Source organism: Aulonocara stuartgranti (genome assembly GCF_965226115.1).
Source record: "Aulonocara stuartgranti genome assembly, chromosome: 3".
Lineage (NCBI taxonomy): Eukaryota > Metazoa > Chordata > Actinopteri > Cichliformes > Cichlidae > Aulonocara > Aulonocara stuartgranti.
In genome coordinates, this window is record NC_138941.1 from 4807428 (window position 1) to 4829782 (window position 22355).

Consider the following 22355-nt stretch of genomic DNA (forward strand, 5'->3'; position numbering starts at 1 on the left):
TGTGAAATAAGTAAATGTCATTGATGTGAATGAGGAACCAGCTGAACAGTATATTGAAAGCTCATGTTTAGTGTTTTATAGCATTTATTTGTGTGAAATAAATCAGACTCAGACACGTTCTGGAGGAAAGCAGAGACGCATCGTGTCTTCCTTACTCTGCTCTTCACCTGCTTTTACAGGTAACATATTTGTCATCGAGGTCTTCATCCTTGGGACCCGTAACATAGTAACTTCTTCATTGTTATACTTCTATAGTTTTCCCATTTTGTGAGCTGTGGATGTGGAAAGTGTCTCAGTGACACATCCACATGAAAACGGCGTTACCTTCGTTCATTTGCACGTCAAATGAACGAGCTGTTTGGACTTTAACGTCACAGCTGATGCTTCGATACTCGAACTCAAGAGTTCAGCTTCCACTCAGAGGTACAAGTACACACAGCAAAGATAAACGTGTACACAAGGTGGAACCCACAAGTGCACAGCTCCGACCAGAGATGGGCAGTAATCCGATTACTTTTTTCAAGAAACGAGTAAAGTGAGGGATTACTATTGCAAAAAAGGTAATTAGATTACTGTTACTTTCCCGTAAGCACGCTGCGTTACTGCGTTACTAAAACCACAGCTGTGTGCAGATGAACAATGGATAATCTATCGAGTGTGGAGAGAGTGTGAGCGTGCAGCGTTTAAAGCGTGGAAGCACTGACCTTACTTTGAGTTTGACTCTGTAAAAAGTGACAAAAACATTAGCATCCGCTGTTCACTGCGTGGGAAGACAACATGCTCACTCACTATGTGTTAATGGGCATGCTTATTTATAACTTTGATAAAATGTCATAAAAATAATTCCATGCCAGCTCACCATTGGTGATCAGGTAGTTTCTGTTCCAGTTCCAGTCCCATAAATCATGAAGCTTGCTGCCAGAAAAGCTTCAAATCTCCTTTGAAAGCTGTTTGTGGTCTTGATTGTGGGAGCTTCAGTTGTCTGACTCCAGCTGCCACACAGTGCTCACTGATATCATTTGCAAAAACCCCAGTGTGACAATATTTATCAGTGAAGCAGAAATCAGGAAGTGACGACTTTTCTTTGAACATTTGCTAAGGCTAAGCTGTGCTTTCTACCACAGTTGGGAATTTCCTGGTTTACAACAAATTATTGTGTCAACACCGCATAAGATTTCAAACTACAGGAAAATCACTGGAGTTATAAGAGGCAGACAACGACACACACACCACATGCATGCTGTTGCTATTTATTGTGGATTAACCTGTCAAGGGCAAGAACAAAATAATTCTGCCTCAAATACAGGAAATCATAGCTTTCCTGTATTTCCTCCATTGTTGGCATGCTGGTTAGTGCTGTTGCTTAGGGCTGAACGATATATCGCATTTGCGATAATATCGCGAAATGATCAAGTGCAATTTTCTAACCGCAAAGGCTGCGATTATACTGCGATTATAAGGCTGTCCAAATTACTACCATATCCCAGAATTCATAGCGCGGCCCAGCCAAACTCCAGTTTCCAGCAATGGCGGCCGCTACTAAGTTTTAAAATTACTCATACTAATCTTTCTGGGTCACAAAATAAACTTTTAACATATTTTCAGGCGAGAAAGTAGTTGTGTAAACATCAAATATCTGCTCGGTTTATCAAGATATCCCATATTTGCAAAAGTGCTTCGACGTTTTCAGAGGCGTCTGCTACCCACCAGCTCGACAGCTAGCCGGGAGCTCGAGGATTACTGATGCGGCCGAGAACGGCACAACTCCCGGCACATCATTTTCAGATCACCGCGGAGTTTCGCTGCTCGGGTTAAACGTGATATATAAGTCACTTAGACAACCTAAAAATGTTATTGTTGGGCTTTTTTTCAGTGTTTTGTTTGTTCGTGAGTAAATCGGTTTGGCTGAGATTAAAGTTATTAGATTAGATAAAATAAAACTTTATTAATCCCCCGGGTGGGTTCCTCCTTGGTTTTCACACAGCTGACTAAACGTCAAACAGAAAACTTATTAAACAGAAGTATGAGACAGTCGAGAATTTACACCAGTGTCTGGTTATATTTTAGATAGCAAGAAGCAGACGGCCGAGTTTATTAAACTCCACCGAGACAGCGGTGACGCTAATCAGAACTAGCCTTCTGATTCAGAAGGCTAGACCGTCCAATTTCACGCCTTTAAACTTTAAAGGCGTGTTTGTGTGTGTGTTTATACAATTGCTATTATGTTTGCACTTTATGTGTAATGTTACTGACTGCAGAGATCAGTAAGATGTGTGTATTTTTTATTTATTAGTTTTATTTATTTAATATTATTTTTTAATTGAATGACTGTCTAGTAGTTCACAGATGTCGAAAAACTGAGTGTGGTAAAGCCACTGATTTTTTTTTATGTATATTTCTGCAATCTGCACATTGTACTGACTTTCATTTTAATGTTTACACCAGGGTTCCTTGTCAGCACTTTATGCTCAGATGTTTGTAAGCTAAAAATAAACTATTGTGTATGTTCAAATATACTGTTGTGATTGAAGAAGTTAAATAAAAATGTCAGTCATCAATTCATGCATCACCTCATGTCATCATAACAGAGGTCTGTCTTCCAGGAAAGAACAGTTTGAAATTAATGTAATATAGTATTGGCCATACTATATGATGTATTGCTTGTCTTTGTTTAATAATACAGAAGACAAAGACCTTAAAAAATAATCGCATATCGCATCGCAATCGCAATATTGGGGCAAAAAATCGCAATTAGATTATTTTCCATAATCGTTCAGCCCTACTGTTGCTCCACAGTAAGAAGGTCCTGGGCTAAATTATCCATGAATGTAAACGGCTGTGTGTTTCTATCTGATAGACTGGTGAGCTGTCCAGGGTGTACCCTGCCTGGTAACCTATCACTTCAGGGTTATTTCCCAGCCCTGCTGCAACCAGGATAGAGATAGGAGGATGGTAGTTGTTGTAGACCCATTCAATTTCAATTGAAGGATTAAAATGTTCCAGGAGCTCAACTTACTCCATCTGAACATGTTTCAATCGTGTTTTATGAACACAACATGCAGCTTTACTGAATATGAAAAGGTTGTGTTGATTTAACTCAGTCGTTTAAGTTTCTGCCAAAGCAAAACCTTTGTGTGCAACCAGTGTCCACTATTGAATCAAGTAAATCCAACATGTTTTTGTCAGTGCAAAAGGAGTTACGGTGCCTGTATTCCTGCACAATATTGTCCCGGGAGGGAGGAAAACTTTCTGGTGAAGTTTTGGTTGATTTTTGGGTTTTGCTTGACACTAGGTTGATTTTATCAGTGAGGTTTGGATTGTTTTCTTTCTCTAAGAGAGAGAAAGATGGTTTTATGCTTGGACATGTTTGCAATGGGCCCCAGTATTTGTTACTTTATTAGTATTTTATTGGTTGCGTTTGTTTGTGCTTTTGTTACAGTGCACTGAGATAAGAACATCTGAGAGGTGTGATCCACCGGTGGTGATATTTTGGTATTTTGTGAGTTCCCGATTTAACAAATCAGCTCTTTAATCCAGACCTGAGAGGTTGAACTTTAAAGCGCTATAAAATATTCTTACTGGAAACAGTGGCAAAGTGTTTTTCTCCATGATTATAATGAGCTTGGGAGAAATTCACTTATATGTGACATTGATCACATGAGAAGTCCTGAGCCTAAAAGGATTGCAGCGAGTCAATCCAGTCCAAAAACAAGGAGCTGTTTTCCTTTAAAGAGAATAACATCCTCCCTCCTACTCTTACTCAGGGTCTCATAACACTTATTCCAAAGCCAAACAAAGACTTACTTCTTATTGATAATTGGAGACCCATCTGTCTGCTCAATGATGACTATGAGATTATGGCTTTAGTACTTGCTAACAGAATGAAAGAGTTCTTGGACACAATTATCGATGAGACACAATCAGGCTTTATGAGAAACAGACACCTTTCTAAGAACATGAGACTGGTTTTAGATCTACTTGATTACTCTGATTTGGTATCTGACTATAGCTTCATTCTCTTCCTGGATTTTTAAAAGGCTTTTGATACAATTGAACATCAATTTATTTTCCACTCTTTGGAAAAATTTGGCATTTTTCTGTAAAGCTATCAAAACCTTGTACACGAATGGCAATAGCTCAATTAAAACGATTAAGACTCCACCCCGAGATTTGACCTGTTATACAAGGAATCAGCACAGCTGATAAGGAGCTCATCATCAGCCAGCTAGCTGATGACACCACACTCTTCTTGAAGAATGCAAATCAAATCCGTCCAGCCCTTAGTGTTATTAGTGATTTCTCTGAGGCATGTTAATACTTTTAGCTATTTTATATCCATAAATGTAAGCAGTGGGAAAAATCTGCTTTTCACAGGAACTTGGTAACAGCAATAAGAGAATACGTAGTTTATTACGGCGGGGAGTCTCTGGCTGGCTGGAGCGGCATCTAATAACAAACTCACAAAATAAAAACAACACAACAAACAGATATTATGATACAGACTTATAATCTGCACCGATGTTTTTTCTAAATTCTATAAAGTGAGCGCGAGAGCCCTCGGTGCGCCTGCGCGCTGCTGAAGTCAAAGTAAACTTTATTGTCATCTCCGCTACAGACAGTCCAGCATATAGAGAGACGAGACGACGAGGCTGCAGTTACAGCGGTGCAAGTAAACAAACAATAAATATAAGAAGAGTAAGAAAATAAATCTACACTTTAGGACTCGGGGTAAAGGATCAATAACAATTTAATTTATAATTTACAGTTTGATGATTTAAAGTCTCACACAACCCGTCAAAAGGGGCGGGGCCGGCTGCTTCCAAGTAGAGCGCATTTCATTTATAATGATGTAAATCCAAGCCCATCATGGATTCACGATCTGAATCCTGGGTTGTGTGAAATCCCAGAAATCAACCTTAGACAAAGTGAATCTGTGAACTAAGGTGTAGGTCTGTTAGGTTAATTGTGCTGATCCTCGGGTTGGGGGATTTGTGTTTGTACTGGAGCGCAAAATTCAAACCAATGGAAGATGGACAACAAAAGTTCAAAGCCATCAGGTGCTCAGTTTATGTATTTATTTTTGGCCTACATCAGTAAGAAATGCCAAATTATATACACAAAGTTACAGGAATCACCACTCCTGTTATTCATGATGATTTCAGTAACATCACATAATAACATGTAACGTTATTATGTGATGTGCGTACTGTTAATGCTGATGCTGTGGTGAAATTCTCTGCTTCTTTTGTGTATTCTGCATCTATTACGTCAGATTGTCTTACCCCTCATATGGTTGAGAATTTTGCCAATACCCTGTTAACTACATGTTCCTCCATCCTCGACACTGTGGCACCTATTAAAATGAAGCGCCCCAGAACTTACTCACAATGTTGGTTAAGTGACTCTGTTCGCGCTCTACGACATGCGTGTCGGCGGGATGAAAGAAGGTGGAGGAAAGATAAACTCCAGGCATCTTACGACATCCTACGTACTAGTCGCTTGAAGTTTCAAACTGCTGCCAAAATGGCTAAAGCAGCTTTTCTTTCAAAAATTATCTCTACCAATGGTAACAATCCTCGAATTTTATTTAAAATTTTTAACTCTGTGGTCAACCCCTGCCCCACTATGCCGCTGCCGTGCTCCACGGTTCTTTGCGAACAATTTTTAAATTATTTTTTTAGATAAAGTCTCATCTCTTAAATCTGCTCTTCCTTTAATGACAGGCCCTGCGTTTACCCCTGACTGTTCCTCTTCCTTCTATCAGTTTGAACCCGTTTCACTCCCTACTCTTAAGCGTCTGGTTGAACAACTGAACAATACTAATCTCGTATATGATGTTCTTCCATCTCGTATAGTTAAGGACTGTTTTAGTGCAATTGGACCTAGTATATTGTCCCTTTTGAACTCTTCTTTGCTCTCTGGTTGCGTACCATCAGCCTTTAAACATGCTATAATTCAGCCTCTTCTTAAAAAAAGGAACCTCGATTATAATGATTATGCGAACTATAGGCCGATTTCCAAGCTTCCGTTCTTGGCCAAAATTCTTGCGAAGATAGTGTTGCTTCAACTCCAGGCCTACCTGGATGAGAATAGCATTAATGATAAATTCCAATCGGCCTTCAAACCACATCATAGCACTGAGTCAGCGCTGCTCCGAGTTCTCAATGACCTTCTACTAATGGCTGATAATGGGCGCTCCTCGGTCCTAGTGCTATTGGATTTATCGTCGGCTTTCGATATGGTTGATCATAAAATCCTATTGGCGAGACTTGAGCACGCTGTAGGCATCAAGGGTGTTGCCTTGGATTGGTTTAAATCATACTTGTCCAATCGGCTCTCCTCGGTTCACTTGGCCACTTCCTCTTCCTCCGCTGTACCTGTCTGTTGTGGTGTCCCTCAGGGATCTGTGTTAGGCCCTACTCTGCTCTCATTGTACATGCTTCCATTAAGCGCTATCTTTGAGAAATATCACATCGCTTTTCATTATTATGCTGATGACATTCAGATCTACTTTGAGTTAAATGATGACCTAGCTTTGTCCTTGAATAGTTTTCAAGAGTGCATGTGTGAGGTCAGGCAATGGCTCCTGGCAAATACTCTTATCCTTAATGATAAGAAAACTGAAATTGTGGTCTTTGGCAGTGACGTCCTTCGTGCCAAACTTCGTGATGCCTTTGGTTTTCTCACTAGCTCCTTTTCCGACACTGTTAGGAATTTGGGCGTGTTACTTGACAGCTCATTTAAACTTGATAGACAAGTGTCTGCTGTTGTTAGATCGAGTTTATACCAACTCCGCCTTATTTCTAAGGCCAGGCAGTATATCTCGCATAAAGACCTGGAAAAACTCATCCATGTCTTTGTAACTTCGAGGCTGGATTACTGCAATTCACTCTATTTTGGACTCCACTCTCCCTCCTCCATAGATTACAGACAGTCCAAAATGCTGCTGCACGCATTCTAACCAAAACTAAGAAGTTTGCCCACATTACTCCCGTCCTAGCTGATTTGCACTGGTTGCCTGTGAAATATCGTATCCAATTTAAAATTCTGCTGTTTACTTTTAAAATCACTAATAACACAGCACCGAGCTATCTTAAGGAACTCTTAAGCTTATATGTTCCTGCTAGGGCTTTAAGATCATCCTCACAGTTACTGTTGGTGCAGCCTAGATCTCGGCTGAAGTCTAGAGGTGATCGAGCGTTTGCCCTGGCCGCACCAGAGTTGTGGAACAACCTTCCCATTGGCATTCGGGCGTCTGACTCTATTCAATCTTTTAAATCACGGCTTAAAACGTATTTGTTTAATCTTGCGTTTTCTACTGGTTAAATGCTGGCCTTGTCTGCAGTGATTTATTTTACTAATTTTCCTATCTTGCTTTTTATTTGCGCTGTGTATGTCTTATCCCCATTGTGTGTTGATGGCACAGTTATATTGTGCTATAGTTATATTTTTTCTATTGGTGGCTTTTTCCTGTGAACATAATTCTACACTTTTATTTTTATGACTCTGATTATACTTGTGTTAATTTGTTCTATGTTAAGCACTTTGGCATGCCGTTGGTTTTTAAATGTGCTCTATAAATAAAGATTGTTGTTGTTGTTGTCCTGTAAGCACAGTCTGCCTGTGTCTTTTCTCTGCAAATGAACATTTTCAGCCAATATAGGTAATACATCAACATGGCTGCTGTGGCTAAGTTAGGAATATTTATAATGTCATTTCCAAAACTTGCATATGATCTGCAATTTGTAGCAGATCTACTGACTGTCACAGAGCAGCTGGAGCAGTCTCGAATGCAGGTCAGTCCACTGCTGCCCCCTGTGGCCAAGTGCCATAGCTACTGCTGGATGAACTCGTGACACATGTGCACCTGTTTCTATGAACACATTGAGTCTGAGTGGCTGCACTTACACTGGTGCATTCAAACATATTGAAAGATGCCAGCAATGTGGATTGTCAAGACTCAAACCAATCCACATTGCTGGCGTTGCATCTTTCAATGCCAGCAATGGCAGGTATCAGTGCTCAAACCTTTTGTGTTTGTTTCCAACAAGTTGCCCACCTCGGGAAACAAAAATGTGTTCTTTTACTTGTCAGATGAACATATGAGACACTTTGACTCTTCAGTGCAGTGTGGAGCCTAACAAAGATCTGTTTTGTGTCCCAGCTGATCAGCAGGAGGAGGAGAGTCTGACGGAGCAGCAGAGGAACATTTTCAGCTACTTGGACTCAGCTCAGCCACTACAGAGGAAACAATGAGCTCAACACAGAAGGTGACAGACAGAGCAGGACCATATGACCAAAGATATTTATCACCATATACATTTGAACATTTGCCATAACGATGTAGCTGACGATAGAATTGACACCAGACAAAATACTTTACAGCTGCACAACTTTATTAAAAAGCCATCAATGTATTTTCACTGAAACAAGCAGCTGTTGTTTATGTGCATTAAAGTTATATAAAAATGTAACAGTGCAAATGCAAATTCCTCGCTGACAGTTTAACCAAAAGGCGTTTCCAGTGGAAACTGGCCGACACATCCTGAGCATAACCATGTATAATATCCACTAAACTTCAGAAGAGGTTATACAGTCGTGGCCAAAAGGTTTGAGAATTGCATAAATATTGGAACCTGGAGAAGTTGCTGCTTAAGTTTTTATAATAGCATTTTGCCTGCACTCCAGAATGTTATGAGGAGTGATCAGATGAACTGCATCGTCCTTCTTTGCCATGAAAACGAACTTAATCCCCAAAAAGCCTTACCACTGCATTTCATTGCTGTCATCAAAGGACCTGCTGAGACCATTTCAGTGATCGTCTTCTTAACTCAGGTGAGAATGTTGGCGAGCACGAGGCTGGAGATCATCATGGCTGTATCCCGATTCAGGTTCTGCAGCTTTAAAGTCCTCAAGGGCCGCGTACTCAAAGACCGCTAAGGCCGAAGTGCGAGGCTCGTAGGCTCGTGAAATGGGACGTCTAGCCTCCGTCGCGCTGCCCAGGTTGCCTAGCAACCATGATACTAACAGCTGGAAACGTTTCATACAGCTTTGTTTGACAGAAATGAAGGAGAACATATTTAGTTCATTTGTTTCTACATGAGCTCTGTGTGATTTGATGAGTATCTGAGGCTGAGACCACAGGACTGTGGAACATGATTGTTGGGCTTCATTTCTGTGCTGAACAGTCGTTTAAGATTAGCTGTAAATAACAATTAGCTGATGTTGTTCATGAGACTAAAGTCATCTCACTGTGGTAATGTAAATATGATATGGCCAATATTATAGTTATTATATTAATCACTTCACTCACAGACAAGTATCTGTGACAGTGTGTATATAGATGTATCATATATAAGAGACAAATATTGTTCTTGTAATATGTTGGTACTAAATGTGGCTGAATGCTTACATATATGTGTAAAAAGCAAATGTAGGAGCTGTGATAACTGTGTCTGATAGAATGAAGAGTAGACTGATATATGAAATATTCCTTTATTGGGTGAGAAAATCAGACCATGTCATAACTGCTGTAAGTCACACAGAATAGATATCAGAGCCTTAAACAGGCTGACTTCTGCTAAATGGGTCAAACTGGGCAGAAAGTCTACAAACACATAACATCCTTATAGAATATGATGTAACACTATAGATCAACTTAGCTCAGAATATATAAAGCATATAAACAGTTACAGCAATATGATGCAACAAACACAGCAGCTACTGATCCAAAATACTCAAAGCTTCATAGAACTGAAACCAACATTTATTTTTAGCTCCATCCTGCTGCTGATACAGACTTTAGGTTTCTGAACATTAAACTTGTTGCTGCCTTTCATAGTGTGTAACTTGAAGGCCCTGAGTACTTTCTCCCACACTGGAAACACTGGGATGATCACATTATTTGAACATTACCTAATAAGACTGATTCAGCACAGACAGTTATGTTAAACTTTCCTAGCAGTCCTTCACAAACAGGGAACAGTCTGTCTATTCTCTCCATCTGTCAGCTGCTGCTGGCTCTTCCTCCTCCTCTTCCTCACACACTGCTGAGTTTGTCCTGGTGGATCATCAGGGGTGCAAAGCCTCACAGATGATGTGCAGCAGTGGCTCCCTCAGTCTGTCCTCACTCTGGATATTTGCAGTCGTCACACATGGAAATCAAATGTGTGATAAGCTGCAGGATTCAAACACAAGTGTAACTTATAAACACATGTTCATACTTTTATTCCACAATCAGAGAGAAAGAAACAGAGAGAGAGTGCAGGACAGACAGACAGGTGACAGTCTCAGGTGTACACACTGCTACACAACAGCACCAGAGAAGCAGGATTTAGTGTTTGTGTTATTACGAGTGTAAACAAGAAGAGTTCCAGATGGTGCAGTGGACACATGTGTGACTGCTGTGATTAAAGCATCTTTCTTTCAGCTTAACGAGTGAACCGTCAGCTCGTTCAAACACACGTTAAAGTGCGTTTGGCTCGACACCACCGAACAGAGGCAGCAATATAACACAGCTAACATTAACAGTGCAGTGAATCCTGCTTGTGCCGTGATGTTCAGGACTGCAAACCGAGCAGCATCACTGACTTTCAGCTTGTTGTGTTTGTGGATATATGACTGACTTTAATTATCCACAAAATCATCACATTCTCTGTCAGATTAAGGTCGACTATTGAACGGCGTATATTTTAAAGGCTTTAAAACCAAGTTAACGCTGAAAGTACAAACATCACTAATGTCACATAACTCTGCCGACAAGGCATAGCTATGGCTATGAAATGCTCTTTGTGTATCACTTCTTCATTATGAAAGATGTCATTAATGCACTAGTAATGTCTCATCTGGAGTATTGTTCAATCATTTGGTCAGCAGCTAATAAGACAGATCTTAACAGACTTCAGTTAGTCCAGAATAAGGCGTCCAGATTAGTGTGAAGATGTTCATACTATACTAATATTGATAAAATGCATAATAACCTTTCTTGGCTTCCTGTACAGGCTAAAATATTCTATGGCTTACTTGTAGTTCTAAAGAAAGCAATTCTGTTAAACACACCACATTTATTCTGCTCAGCTGCAGTATCCAGATGAAATACATCATCATATTACACAGTTTTCAACAAGCTGCAATTTAGTAAATGCTTGAGTTAAAAGTAACGTTTTGTAAAACTGTTACATTTAGAGCAACTTTTAAGTGGAATAAGTTGCCTTAAAAAATTAGAGAATTATTCAAAACTTCAATGAAGACTTAAAAGCCGATTTACAGAGCTTTTAGTTGTTGTAAATATTGTAAGACATGATTTGTTTTTGAAATTTGTGTAATGTGCCTCAATGTTATTGATATTATTATTATTATTATTGATTGCTTATATTTGAACAATTGTGAAACCTCACTGTGGATGTAAGAGTGAAATTATGTGGATATCTTGAATCCACTTTATTGTGTAATATTTTATGTGAGTATTTGACGGAAGACGAGCAACATCTGTTGTGGAAGCTAACGGGGTTCCTTTAGAATAAACAAACATAGGATTTATTATCACTGAATAATTCTGTATAAATCTATACAAATTATAGAAATATGTAATAGGAAACAACAAAATAATCTAAATTATAAAATAGTGTGTGTGTGTGTGTGTGTGTGCATGATTTTAGTGTTTGAACAGTCATGAATTATCTTTAACAGCAGGTTGGATGTAATGTGTTAGAACTACCAGCAGGTGGGGATAAGAGACCTTTAAGGTGTTTGGTGCCACGCTCCACCTTCAGGTTTAAAACTAGTGTTAATGGAGTTTGAAGGTTGAGTTTGTTCCACGACTGCATTTCACTCACTGCCTCTGTTTGTATCTCTGTCACTGCAGGACCAACATGGAGCCAGAAGTCAGCGCTCTCAGGAGGCCGACAAACCTCACAGAAGAAAGGGAGAGAAAAAACACACCTGTGACGAGTGTGGGAAGGGTTTTACTCTGAGGGCTAAACTAAAACGGCATCAGGTCATCCACACTGGAGAGAGACCGTTCAGCTGTGACTTGTGTGGAAAGTCTTTTTCCTTGAAGGATTCCCTAAAAAAACACCAACTCATCCACAGTGGAGTTAAAGCGTACAGCTGTGATCAGTGTGGCAGAGCTTTTACTTGCAGTAGCAGCTTACAGAGGCATCTAGTTACCCACTCTGGAATTAAGGCATACAGCTGTGACGAGTGTGGGATGGAGTTTACTCTGAAGGCTTCACTAAAACAGCATCAGGTCATCCACACTGGAGAGAGACCGTTCAGCTGTGACGAGTGTGGAAAGTCTTTTTCCTTGAAGCGTTCCCTAAAACAACACCAACTCATCCACAGTGGAGTTAAAGCGTACAGCTGTGATCAGTGTGGCAGAGCTTTTACTCAAAGTAGCAGCTTACAGAAGCATCTAGTTACCCACTCTGGAATTAAGGCATACAGCTGTGACATCTGTGGAAAAACTTTCAGCCGGAGAGGGAGCCGAAATACACACCTACGCATTCACACCAGACATGATGTGTACTGCTGTGAACAGTGTGGCAAACAGTTTACAACAGACGCACACTTACAACAACACATGTTTACCCACACTGAGGAGAGACCTTATCAATGTGACCTGTGTGAGAAGACTTTTAAATCTCCACATTACCTGAGACAACACCAACAGATCCACACCAGAAAGAGAGTCTACAAGTGCAGCTACTGTGAGGTATGTATTTATATTGTTATCTTGTCATTTTAGCCTGACTGTTTGGAACAACTCTGCTCATTAAACTGTGTTAGCATGTTAGCAATTCTACTGCATGGAAAAGCAGCTCTGAGTGATTATTCAGATTTTCCTTTCAGTTATGATTTTAGTATTACTGTAGTATTATGGTGGTAGTATTGTAGTTATTGCAGCCCAGTAAACTGAGTGTGTTAACTGAAACAGTCAAATGTAGTTGGACGTCTGCAGAGATGCTCTTTATTTCAGGCGACGTTCAGGATACAAATGTTGAAGGACTGACTTACACTGTCTTTGTGTCTTTGTTTAGAAGCAGAGCGACACAGATGGATCCAGTTCTCAACCCTGTCATCACTGTGGTGGTGGGAAAGACTTTCATTGTGACCTCTGTGGAAAAACTTTCAGTCGGCAAAAGACCCTAAAAAGACATCAACGTAGACACACTGGAGACAAACTGAAATACTGCAAAGAATGTGGGAGAAGCTTCACCACACCAAGTGATTTAAAACAACATGAACTGATTCACAGTGGGGTTAAAAAGCACCTCTGTGATCAGTGTGGGTCATCCTTCACCACTGCATGGAAGCTTAAAACACACAAACGAGTCCACACAGGAGAGAAACCACACAAGTGCAGACACTGTGAGAGAAGCTTCTCACGGTCAGGTAATCGTAACAGGCATGAACGTGGACACATGGAAGGAAACTACAGCTGTGACCAGTGTGACAAGAGCTTCAGGAAGCTCAGATCATACTCTGCACACAAACGATCCCACGTTACTAATAAACTGTTTCACTGTTACCAATGTGCCCAAACATTCACCTCATTGTCTGCTCTGTGCAAACATCAGCGCGATCACTCAGGGCTGAAATCACTCCCATCACTGGATCACAGTGAATCTGAAGACACAGAAAGATCCTCTGGTTTCTGTGTCAGACTCAAAAAGCTTGAGATCAGGCTCCACAGAGTTCAGATAGAATCATTTAAACTTGTGTTGAACTGAACTGGTTGCTGGGCTGAACTTCTACATAATACAGATCTACATGGGATCTTCTTTTCTGTTGTTTTACTGAGTCAGTTTTGTCCTTTTTTCTCTGTCCTGGTTTTGCTCGTCTGTAAATGATTGAAACTCAGTCAAATAGTTCATTGTTCTCCAGCAAAACGTTTTGGAAACTCATGTTTAACCTTTAAAACTCTGACATGTTTTAGCACACAAGGCTTCATCGGGGAGTTCACTCATGATTGGACCATGAGAACAAAGGTTTTTAGTTCTTTCAAAGAGAGTCTTGGAGATGTTTGATGTTTCTGTTTTTCTGAAACCACCTGAAAGAAAAACTATTTTTCTTGCTTTATGTAGTGTGGAAGTTTTTAATGTTTCTTCATCTGTGATGTTCTTGAATGTGTTCACGTGAAGATGGTATAAATAAACTATCCTTTCAGCTTTAGCTCCTAATTTATTCATTATTTATGGATGTAGCACAGCAGCCGTCTCTTGATTAACACATGGAGGGCTCGGGATCTGATGGTGTCGTCTCCCTAATTTGCCCACTCAGTAAATCTCACTCATGGCCAAGAAATTGAAATAAACCTTGTTTCCCTGCTGGATAGTGATCCACTGTAACTCTGCTCCTCCTTCCTGTTTAGGATTTCTGTGGCTGAAGTAAAATTCCCTCCATCCATCACTTATCCCAGCTAACCCAAAGTGAAATAAAGTTTTGCTCGTCTTAAAAAAGCATTACAATAATGGGCATTACCAATGCAAACTGAATGATACAGAAGATGAAAGAAGAGACTTTGATCAGTTAATAAAGCTCATGATCTGGATTCATTGTGGCTGCTACACAGATACTTCTGGGTCACTTCTCTCAGTTAGGAACCTTCCTCACCAAACTGACTGTTGGACCACACCCCTGGTTTCATGAGAAATTGTTTCAGCCATGATTTCTCTTCCTGTATTTCAGAGTAAAGACTGAAGTGACAAATGGAAGCATGTTTAAAAAACACAATGTGAGAGAGACGTTGAGGTCCTTAGAAGTTACCCTGGGTTTTTCTGTCACCCTGCTAGATGTTACACACCTTGTTATTGGACTGATTTCTACTGCTGGACTACTCCTGCGGAGAGTAACAATACTCTTACTAATTAGCTCCCTTTCACACCTTTGGGGATATTTATCTTTGTGTTTGCAGCGCTGTGAGCCAGAACAGCGAGAGAAAAATCTGCAACAGCGACGAGCCGAATGCTTACGTGAATCGCAGCAGCTGCACATGTGCTACGCTGAATTAGAGGATATCTTTGCTCTGGATTTCTATTTCTACTTTTTCATTTCTATATGATTCTTCTTGCATCTAAACAAAGATGATTCAATTTGCTAAATGTTGATGGCTCTTCGTGCTCAGGTGTAAATGAGACGTAATATTTGCTCTTGGTTTGGTTCTCCTGTACAGAACCTTGCAGTACAACAGAAACCTAAAAACATTATTTGTAGTTGTTATTCTTAGTTGTTCTGCTGCCTAAATACCACAGGGTCTGATTATGAAGTTATTGAGCTGCACATACTTTACGACCTGCTTAAGTTCGAGGTCACAGCGTCTGTAGAGCAGCTGGAACATAATGAAGTCTACAAGGTTAAAGTTTTCTCTTCAGTTATTGTTCTTTCTGCTGCTTGGTTTGATGGATCTGAGAGCTTTTGTTTTTATTATTGTTATTATAATTATCATGAATATTTTACTCTCTAGAAGCTTTAAAATAGTGTTTGTGTTTGAAAAAATTGATTTAAGAATTGAACAGAAACATCTGTCCTTCTGAAAATGGCCCAAAGGCACGGAGACAAAGTCAAAGGATGCAACCTGTAACTTTCTCTTCCTTCATGTCAGGACCATCATCCATGATTTATATAAAATGCATATAGCAACAGTAGCACTTTAGTTTGGACTTTATGATTTCTGTAACTGGAAAATATTATTTTGTTTAAAAGGGCGACATTAACATTAAAATAAATGAAAGAAGCTTCAGCTGAGAGCTTCATGCAGTCATCATCAGCAGCTCATAGCAGTCACAGCTCTTTGTTACGCAGCTTTGCAGGAATTAAAGTGGCTGAAGTGTCAGAGTTTGTGTGAGAAGCTGCTTCATGGACAGCTGTACACACGTCTTTATTATTTCTTCATAAATCAAACACACAGGTTTGTCTGCAGATGATTTAAAGTGTGTCGTTGTGCAGTTAAAGCTGTTTGTGTGACGCCCTGACCTCCTGTGAATGAAACAGCCAATCAGATCCATCAGAGAGAGAGCAGGAAGTGTTGTGTGTTTGTGACAGAACAAGGAAACAGTGATGATGATGAACATAAAGGTCCTCTGATGTTTCCTGTTACAGTAACGCTTGTTCATCTGTTGCTCTCCTACACTTTCCTATAAATAAAGGAGAAAAAGTGCGTTTAGTTTCATTTCCTACAGCTCAGAGTTACACTTCACATTCCTGCTGTCACATCAAAAAGCTTCACTTTGGTCCAACATCTACATGTTAACATGAAACACAGACAGACTCAGAACATCTGGAACATCTGCACTTTGACCCAAAGTGCTATAGCCAGGATATTTTCTACATATTTCTTATGTTGGACCTGTTTGAACTGTAAACGACCTGTAATCATCTGTAAATGGTGTGAGACACACTGAGGCCACCTACAGGGCAGCTGGGGAACAGCAGGGATCTGAAATCATATGAGACGTTAGTGAGTGAGAAGAACAAACGGACTTAAGATGGCTCGAAGTGATCAAAGTTGATCTAAAACAGAAGATGAATCCACTGATTCTTTGTAAAGTTCATCTGCTGCTCACATGAATCCATGAAAGATTTATTTCACTGAATGTTTCTTCAAAGCTCATTTCAACCTGTTGAAGTCATGAATGAAAGTGCAGACTGAGAGTGGATCACATGATGTTTGAGGTGTGTCATGTGACATGTCCAGTATTGTCACACATGTCTAGATTGTCCCTGATATCATAACTGCTCAAACACTGATGATTATATTTGAAGAATTATTCCTGATGGCAGCAAAGTTTGAATGGAGCTCTCTGTCTGTGCTGATTTGTCGCCCTCTGGAGGTCAAAGCATAAACTGCATGATGTCACTGTAACCACCACAGTGACAGGAAGTGTTTTTAAATGATGAAATATGTCAGTGATGCTGATAGTGTGTTCATCACAGACGTTCAGGCTTCGTGTTGACATGAATCAAAGTGAAAGCAGAGAAACTGGAATGAATCAGGTGTTTTTACCTGGTGTAAATGGCAACACATTAAAGGTGTATAGACAGTAGAGATGTTTTAAAAATCTTAACAGTTCAGTAGCAGTGCCTCGCTCGTCACTTCTCACGGTAGATGACTTTAAACTATGGCCCGATGTTAGCTACATCCACATTATTAATGACTTGTATTTTCCGAAGGCGTTGTTGGCGAGGAATTGTGTAATTATAAGAGCACCGAGGCGTATAATTACCTGCACAGCAACAACATTGATAAAGTACTGCTCAACAAACAAGACGACTTTATTTTTCTTAAAGCACCTGTAGAGCCGAGCCAGAACGCTAATCAGGCTAAACACTTAGCATGGCTAATGCTAAGAGAAAGTGGAGTAGTGGAGACAGTCGGCTGTTCCTGTATCGCCGGATTAGGGAGATCATGTAGTCATGCTGCTGTTCTGTGGAGGGTATTTCACTTATCTGGATATCACAATGTTTAAATGACTGAAACAGAAACACTGGACTGGTCAAAGGCTGACTGGGGAGTCACGCTACTGCCATCCAGCCACAGGGGACTGTCCTCTCCCCCTTCCTCTTCACCCTCTACACCACAGACTTCAGCCACTGCACAGAGACCTCCATCTTCAGAAGTTTTCTGATGACTCTGCGGTGGTTGGATGCATCAGCAGGGATGATGAGACAGAGTACCGGGCTGTGGTCGACTCCTTTGTCACGTGGTGTGAGCAGAATCATCTGCAGCTCAACGTGGCAAAGACCAAGGAACTGATCGTGGACTTCAGGAAGACCAGGAAACACTTGACCCCTGTTTCAATCCAGGGGGTCAGTGTTGACATTGTGGAGGACTATAAATACCTTGGAGTACACATTGACAATAAACTGGACTGGGCTAAAAACACCACAGCACTTTACAGGAAGGGCCAGAGTCGTCTCTATTTTTTGAGGCGACTGAGGTCCTTCAACATCTGCCAGAAAATGCTGAGGATTTTCTATGAGTCTGTGGTGGCCAGTGCGATCCTCTATGCTGTTGCATGCTGGGGGAGCAGGCTGAGGGTCGCAGATGCCAACAGACTTAATAAACTGATCCGTAAGGCCAGCAATGTTGTGGGGATGGAGCTGGACTCCCTCAAGGTGGTGTCGGAGAGGCGGATGCTGTCCAAGATAAAGACAATGTTGGATAACACCTCCCACCCACTCCATGACATGCTGGTCAGTCACAGGAGCTCGTTCAGTGAGAGACTGAGATTACCGAAAAGCACCACTGAACGACACAGGAAATCATTCCTGCCTGTGGCTCCCTGTACAACGCATCCACCTAACACACTGTTTACTGCTACAACTACACATGTTTCTTTTCCAACTATTTATTTATGAGTGACTTATGTATGTATGTATGAATATATATGTATATATTGTACTATTCTTAGTTAGCGTATTGTCTGTCTTGTCTTAATGTTGGTTTAAAATGGAGCACTGTAACAAAAAATAATTTCCCCCAGGGATCAATAAAGTATTCTGATTCTGATTACATGGAGTACTGTTTACTGTTTACATGTCAATGCCACTCGTTAACTTTGTGTGGGCTGTATGCTGCACAATAACAGGTTAAATACAAAACTTTATTTGAAGACATCTGTAGCACTGCCTCAGTTCTGGATGTTTCCACAGACTCCTCTGTGCACCTAAAGAAAAGGTCAAAGGTGTTGAAAATCTCCCAATTCTTTGAATCTTTGGGCTGAAGGAAGGACAGTACTCGGTGTATAAATGCTCAATCAACAATCATTTATTTCCATATAATTCAACACTTAAGAGCATAAGAACCATCATGATGGGGAGACCTGCCTGCAGAGGGTCACAGCAAGTCTCAAAGTGGTGACGGGTTACACAGCCTCTTATAGCTTCTAGCGGCCCCCACCTAGTCGTAAAAGCCTAAACATTCACATTCTTTCTCTCTTACGGCGCCTAAGTTATGACCTCGGCTCCTTGTCTTTCTGCTCTCTGTAAGGTGGGGGTATGGAATGTGGTCTGTCTCTTCTATTATCGGCACAAGGTCCTCTGCACACAACATTCTCTTCATGATTCAGCAGTATGACATGTCAAGAAACAGTGTAACACATTCAACAGTGTCAAGTAATACAGGTCAATCCAATAGATCTAATGATTTTCACACTCTTTTAAGTCAGAAGTATAATGCAAACTAAAACTACATACTGATCACACACTCTATATTAAAGGCAAGGCAAGGCAAGTTTATTTGTATAGCACAATTCAACAACAAGGTGATTCAAAGTGCTTTACAGAGACATTAGAAACAAAAACAAATAAAAAGCATGATTTAAAATTGATTAAAACAAGCAAACAAACTAACTAACTAATTAACAAACAAACAAACAAAACAGTATATAAAATCAAAACAGATAAAATCAGAACAGTAGATAAAATCAGTAGTTAAATGTAAGTTTTGAAATTTAAGCTTAAAAGTGTGGATTTGGTGCTTTATTCAAATGCAGCTGAGAACAGGTGAGTCTTCAACCTGGATTTAAATAAACTGAGTGTTTCAGCTGATCTGAGGCTTTCTGGGAGTTTGTTCCAGATATAAGGAGCATAAAAGCTGAATGCAGCTTCTCCGTGTCTGGTTCTGACTCTGGGAACTGATAAAAGACCGGATTCAGATGACCTGAGTGATCTGGAAGGTTCATACTGGGTCAGGAGGTCACTGATGTATTTTGGTCCTAAACCATTCAGAGCTTTATAGGCCAGCATCAGAACTTTGAAGTCTATCCTCTGACGGACAGGCAGCCAGTGTAAGGACCTCAGAGCTGGACTGATGTGGTCCACTTTTTTGGTCTTAGTGAGGACTCGAGCAGCAGAGTTCTGAATGAGCTGTAGTTGTCTGACTGATGTTTTAGGTAGACCTGTAAAGATGCTGTTACAGTAATCAAGCCTACTAAAGATGAATGCATGGACTAGTTTTTCCAGGTCCTGTTGAGACATCAGATGTTTTATCCTTGAAATATTCTTGAGGTGATAGTAAGCTGACTTTGTTATTGTCTTAATGTGTTTTTCTAAGTTTAGGTCTGCATCCATCACTACACCCAAATTTCTCGCCTGGTTTGTGGTTTTTAGATGTATAGATTGAAGTTCTCTGGTGACCTGTAATCATTTTTCTTTGGCGCCAAAGACTATTACCTCAGTTTTGTTTTTGTTTAGCTGGAGAAAATTGTGGCACAACCAGTCATTGATTTCCTCAATGCATTTACCAAGAGCCTGTACAGGGCCTCGGTCTCCTGGTGACATTGTGATATATATTTGTGTGTCATCTGCATAGCTGTGATAGTTTATTTTGTTGTTGTTTATAATCTGTGCCAGTGGGAGCATGTAAATGTTAAACAGAAGGGGTCCCAAGATGGAACCTTGGGGAACTCCACATGTGATACTTGTCTGCTCAGATGTGAAGTTACCTATTGATACAAAGTATTTCCTGTTTTCTACGTATGTTTTGAACCAGTTTAGTACAGTTCCTGAAATACCTGCCCAGTTCTCCAGTCGTTTGAGTAATATGTTGTGGTCAACTGTATCAAATGCTGCACTGAGATCCAGTAAAACTAAGACTGACATTTTTCCACTGTCTGTATTCAGACATATGTCATTAAACACTTTGGTCAGAGCGGTTTCAGTGCTGTGGTTCTGTCTAAAACCTGACTGGAAGGCATCGTAGCAATTATTCTGTTTTAAGAAGTAATTGAGCTGTTGAGAAACTGCTTTTTCAATGATCTTACTTAAAAATGGGAGATTTGAGATCGGCCTGTAGTTGTTCATTTGTGTCTTGTCAAGATTGTCCTTTTTCAGTATAGGTTTAATTACAGCAGTTTTTAGTGGTTCTGGAAACACACCTGATAATAAAGAAAAGTTGACGATCTGTAACAGGTCTGACTCTAAAGTCTTTGAGACCTTTTTGAAAAAACTTGTTGGCAGGACATCTAAACAGCAGGAGGAGGAGTTCAGTTGACCTAAGATGTCCTCCAGGTCTTTGCTGTTAATCGGATGAAACTGTTTCATGGTGTTTAAACAGTTTTTTGGTGGACACAGTACATATCCTGGATCTGCTGTTGATGTACCAATTGCTTGTCTAATTTTTTGGATTTTTTCTGTGAAGAATTTGGCAAAGTCATTGCAGGCCATGGTCGAATGAAGTTCAGCTGCCACTGGCACAGGAGGGTTTGTTAGCCTGTCAACTGTAGAAAATAAGACCCGAGCATTATGGCTGTTTTTAGTGATGATGTCAGAGAAGTAGGACCTCCTTGCACTCCTCAGTTGTAAATTAAAATTGTGAAGTTTCTCTTTATAAATGTCATAATGAACCTGGAGGTTTGTTTTTCTCCATCTGCGCTCAGCTTTCCTACACTCTCTTTTTTCATTTTTCACCAGTGTGGAGTTTCTCCATGGAGACTTTTTCCTTCCAGAGATAACCTTCACCTTAATGGGAGCAATAGTGTCCATTACATTTAACATGTTAGCATTGAAGCTATTGACGAGCTCATTGACTGACCCTCTGGACAGGTCAGGTGTTAATGGGAAGACCTGGTTAAAAATTGCACTACTGTGTTCAGTTATACACCGTTTTGTGATCACTGTTGTTGATATATTTGTGTGGGCTGAGATTTTACTTTCAAAGAAAACACAGTAATGATCAGACACGCCCACATCAGACACAGTAACCTTTGAAATGCTCAGGCCTTTGGAGATCAGTAGGTCGAGAGTGTGTCCTCTATTATGTGTGGCCTCTGTTACATGCTGAGTCAGCCCAAAGTTGCCCAGAGTGTTACTCAGGTCTTTAGTCCCTTTGTCCTGAGGGTTGTCCACATGAATGTTAAAATCCCCAGCAATAATTACACAGTCAAAATCAACACAGGTCACAGACAGCAGTTCACTGAGGTCATTAAAAAAGTCTGTGCAGTATTTGGGAGGCCTGTAAACATTAAGAAACACAACTTTGGATGGGGCCTTCAGCTGTAAAGCCACATATTCAAAAGACTGAAAACTTCCAGGAGATAGCTGCTTACATTGAAATGATTCATTAAATAAGACAGGGTATAATATGATCTACAGCAGTATCAACTACTTTGATTACATATATAAGGTAACATATGATAACCGAATAATCTCACAAAGGTCAGCAGCACATGTAGTTGGGACAATTCTTCAGTCGCACAAACTACACAATCATTTTCCTCCAATGACGACTTTTCACTTGCAGAAATGGTCCTGTGTGATTTCCAGGCTGTGATATAAAAACTAGTTCCTAATGGCAGCGACTCACTCAGTAAACATGTGTTTCCTTCACCAACCTCACACACAGATCCAATAAGATC

The 22355-nt window shown here is 40.3% G+C and overlaps 1 protein-coding gene and 2 long non-coding RNA genes across 6 annotated transcripts in view; 2 read left to right on the forward strand and 1 right to left on the reverse strand.

The window, feature by feature from the left end:
• The window catches only part of LOC309702436, a 229237-nt gene that overhangs the window by 166005 nt on the left and 40877 nt on the right, over window positions 1–22355 (forward strand). The window lies entirely within an intron of this gene.
• The window catches only part of LOC309702456, a 224987-nt gene that overhangs the window by 163226 nt on the left and 39406 nt on the right, over window positions 1–22355 (reverse strand). The gene's annotated exons all lie outside the window — the stretch shown is intronic.
• Window positions 113–14100, forward strand: LOC309702287 (uncharacterized protein). The gene is made up of 4 exons (XM_082526897.1): window positions 113–179; window positions 8165–8270; window positions 11864–12712; window positions 13038–14100. Exons 2-4 carry the CDS (start codon window positions 8253–8255, stop codon window positions 13728–13730), a joined length of 1560 nt encoding a protein of 519 aa, XP_082383023.1. The 5' UTR covers window positions 113–179; window positions 8165–8252; the 3' UTR covers window positions 13731–14100.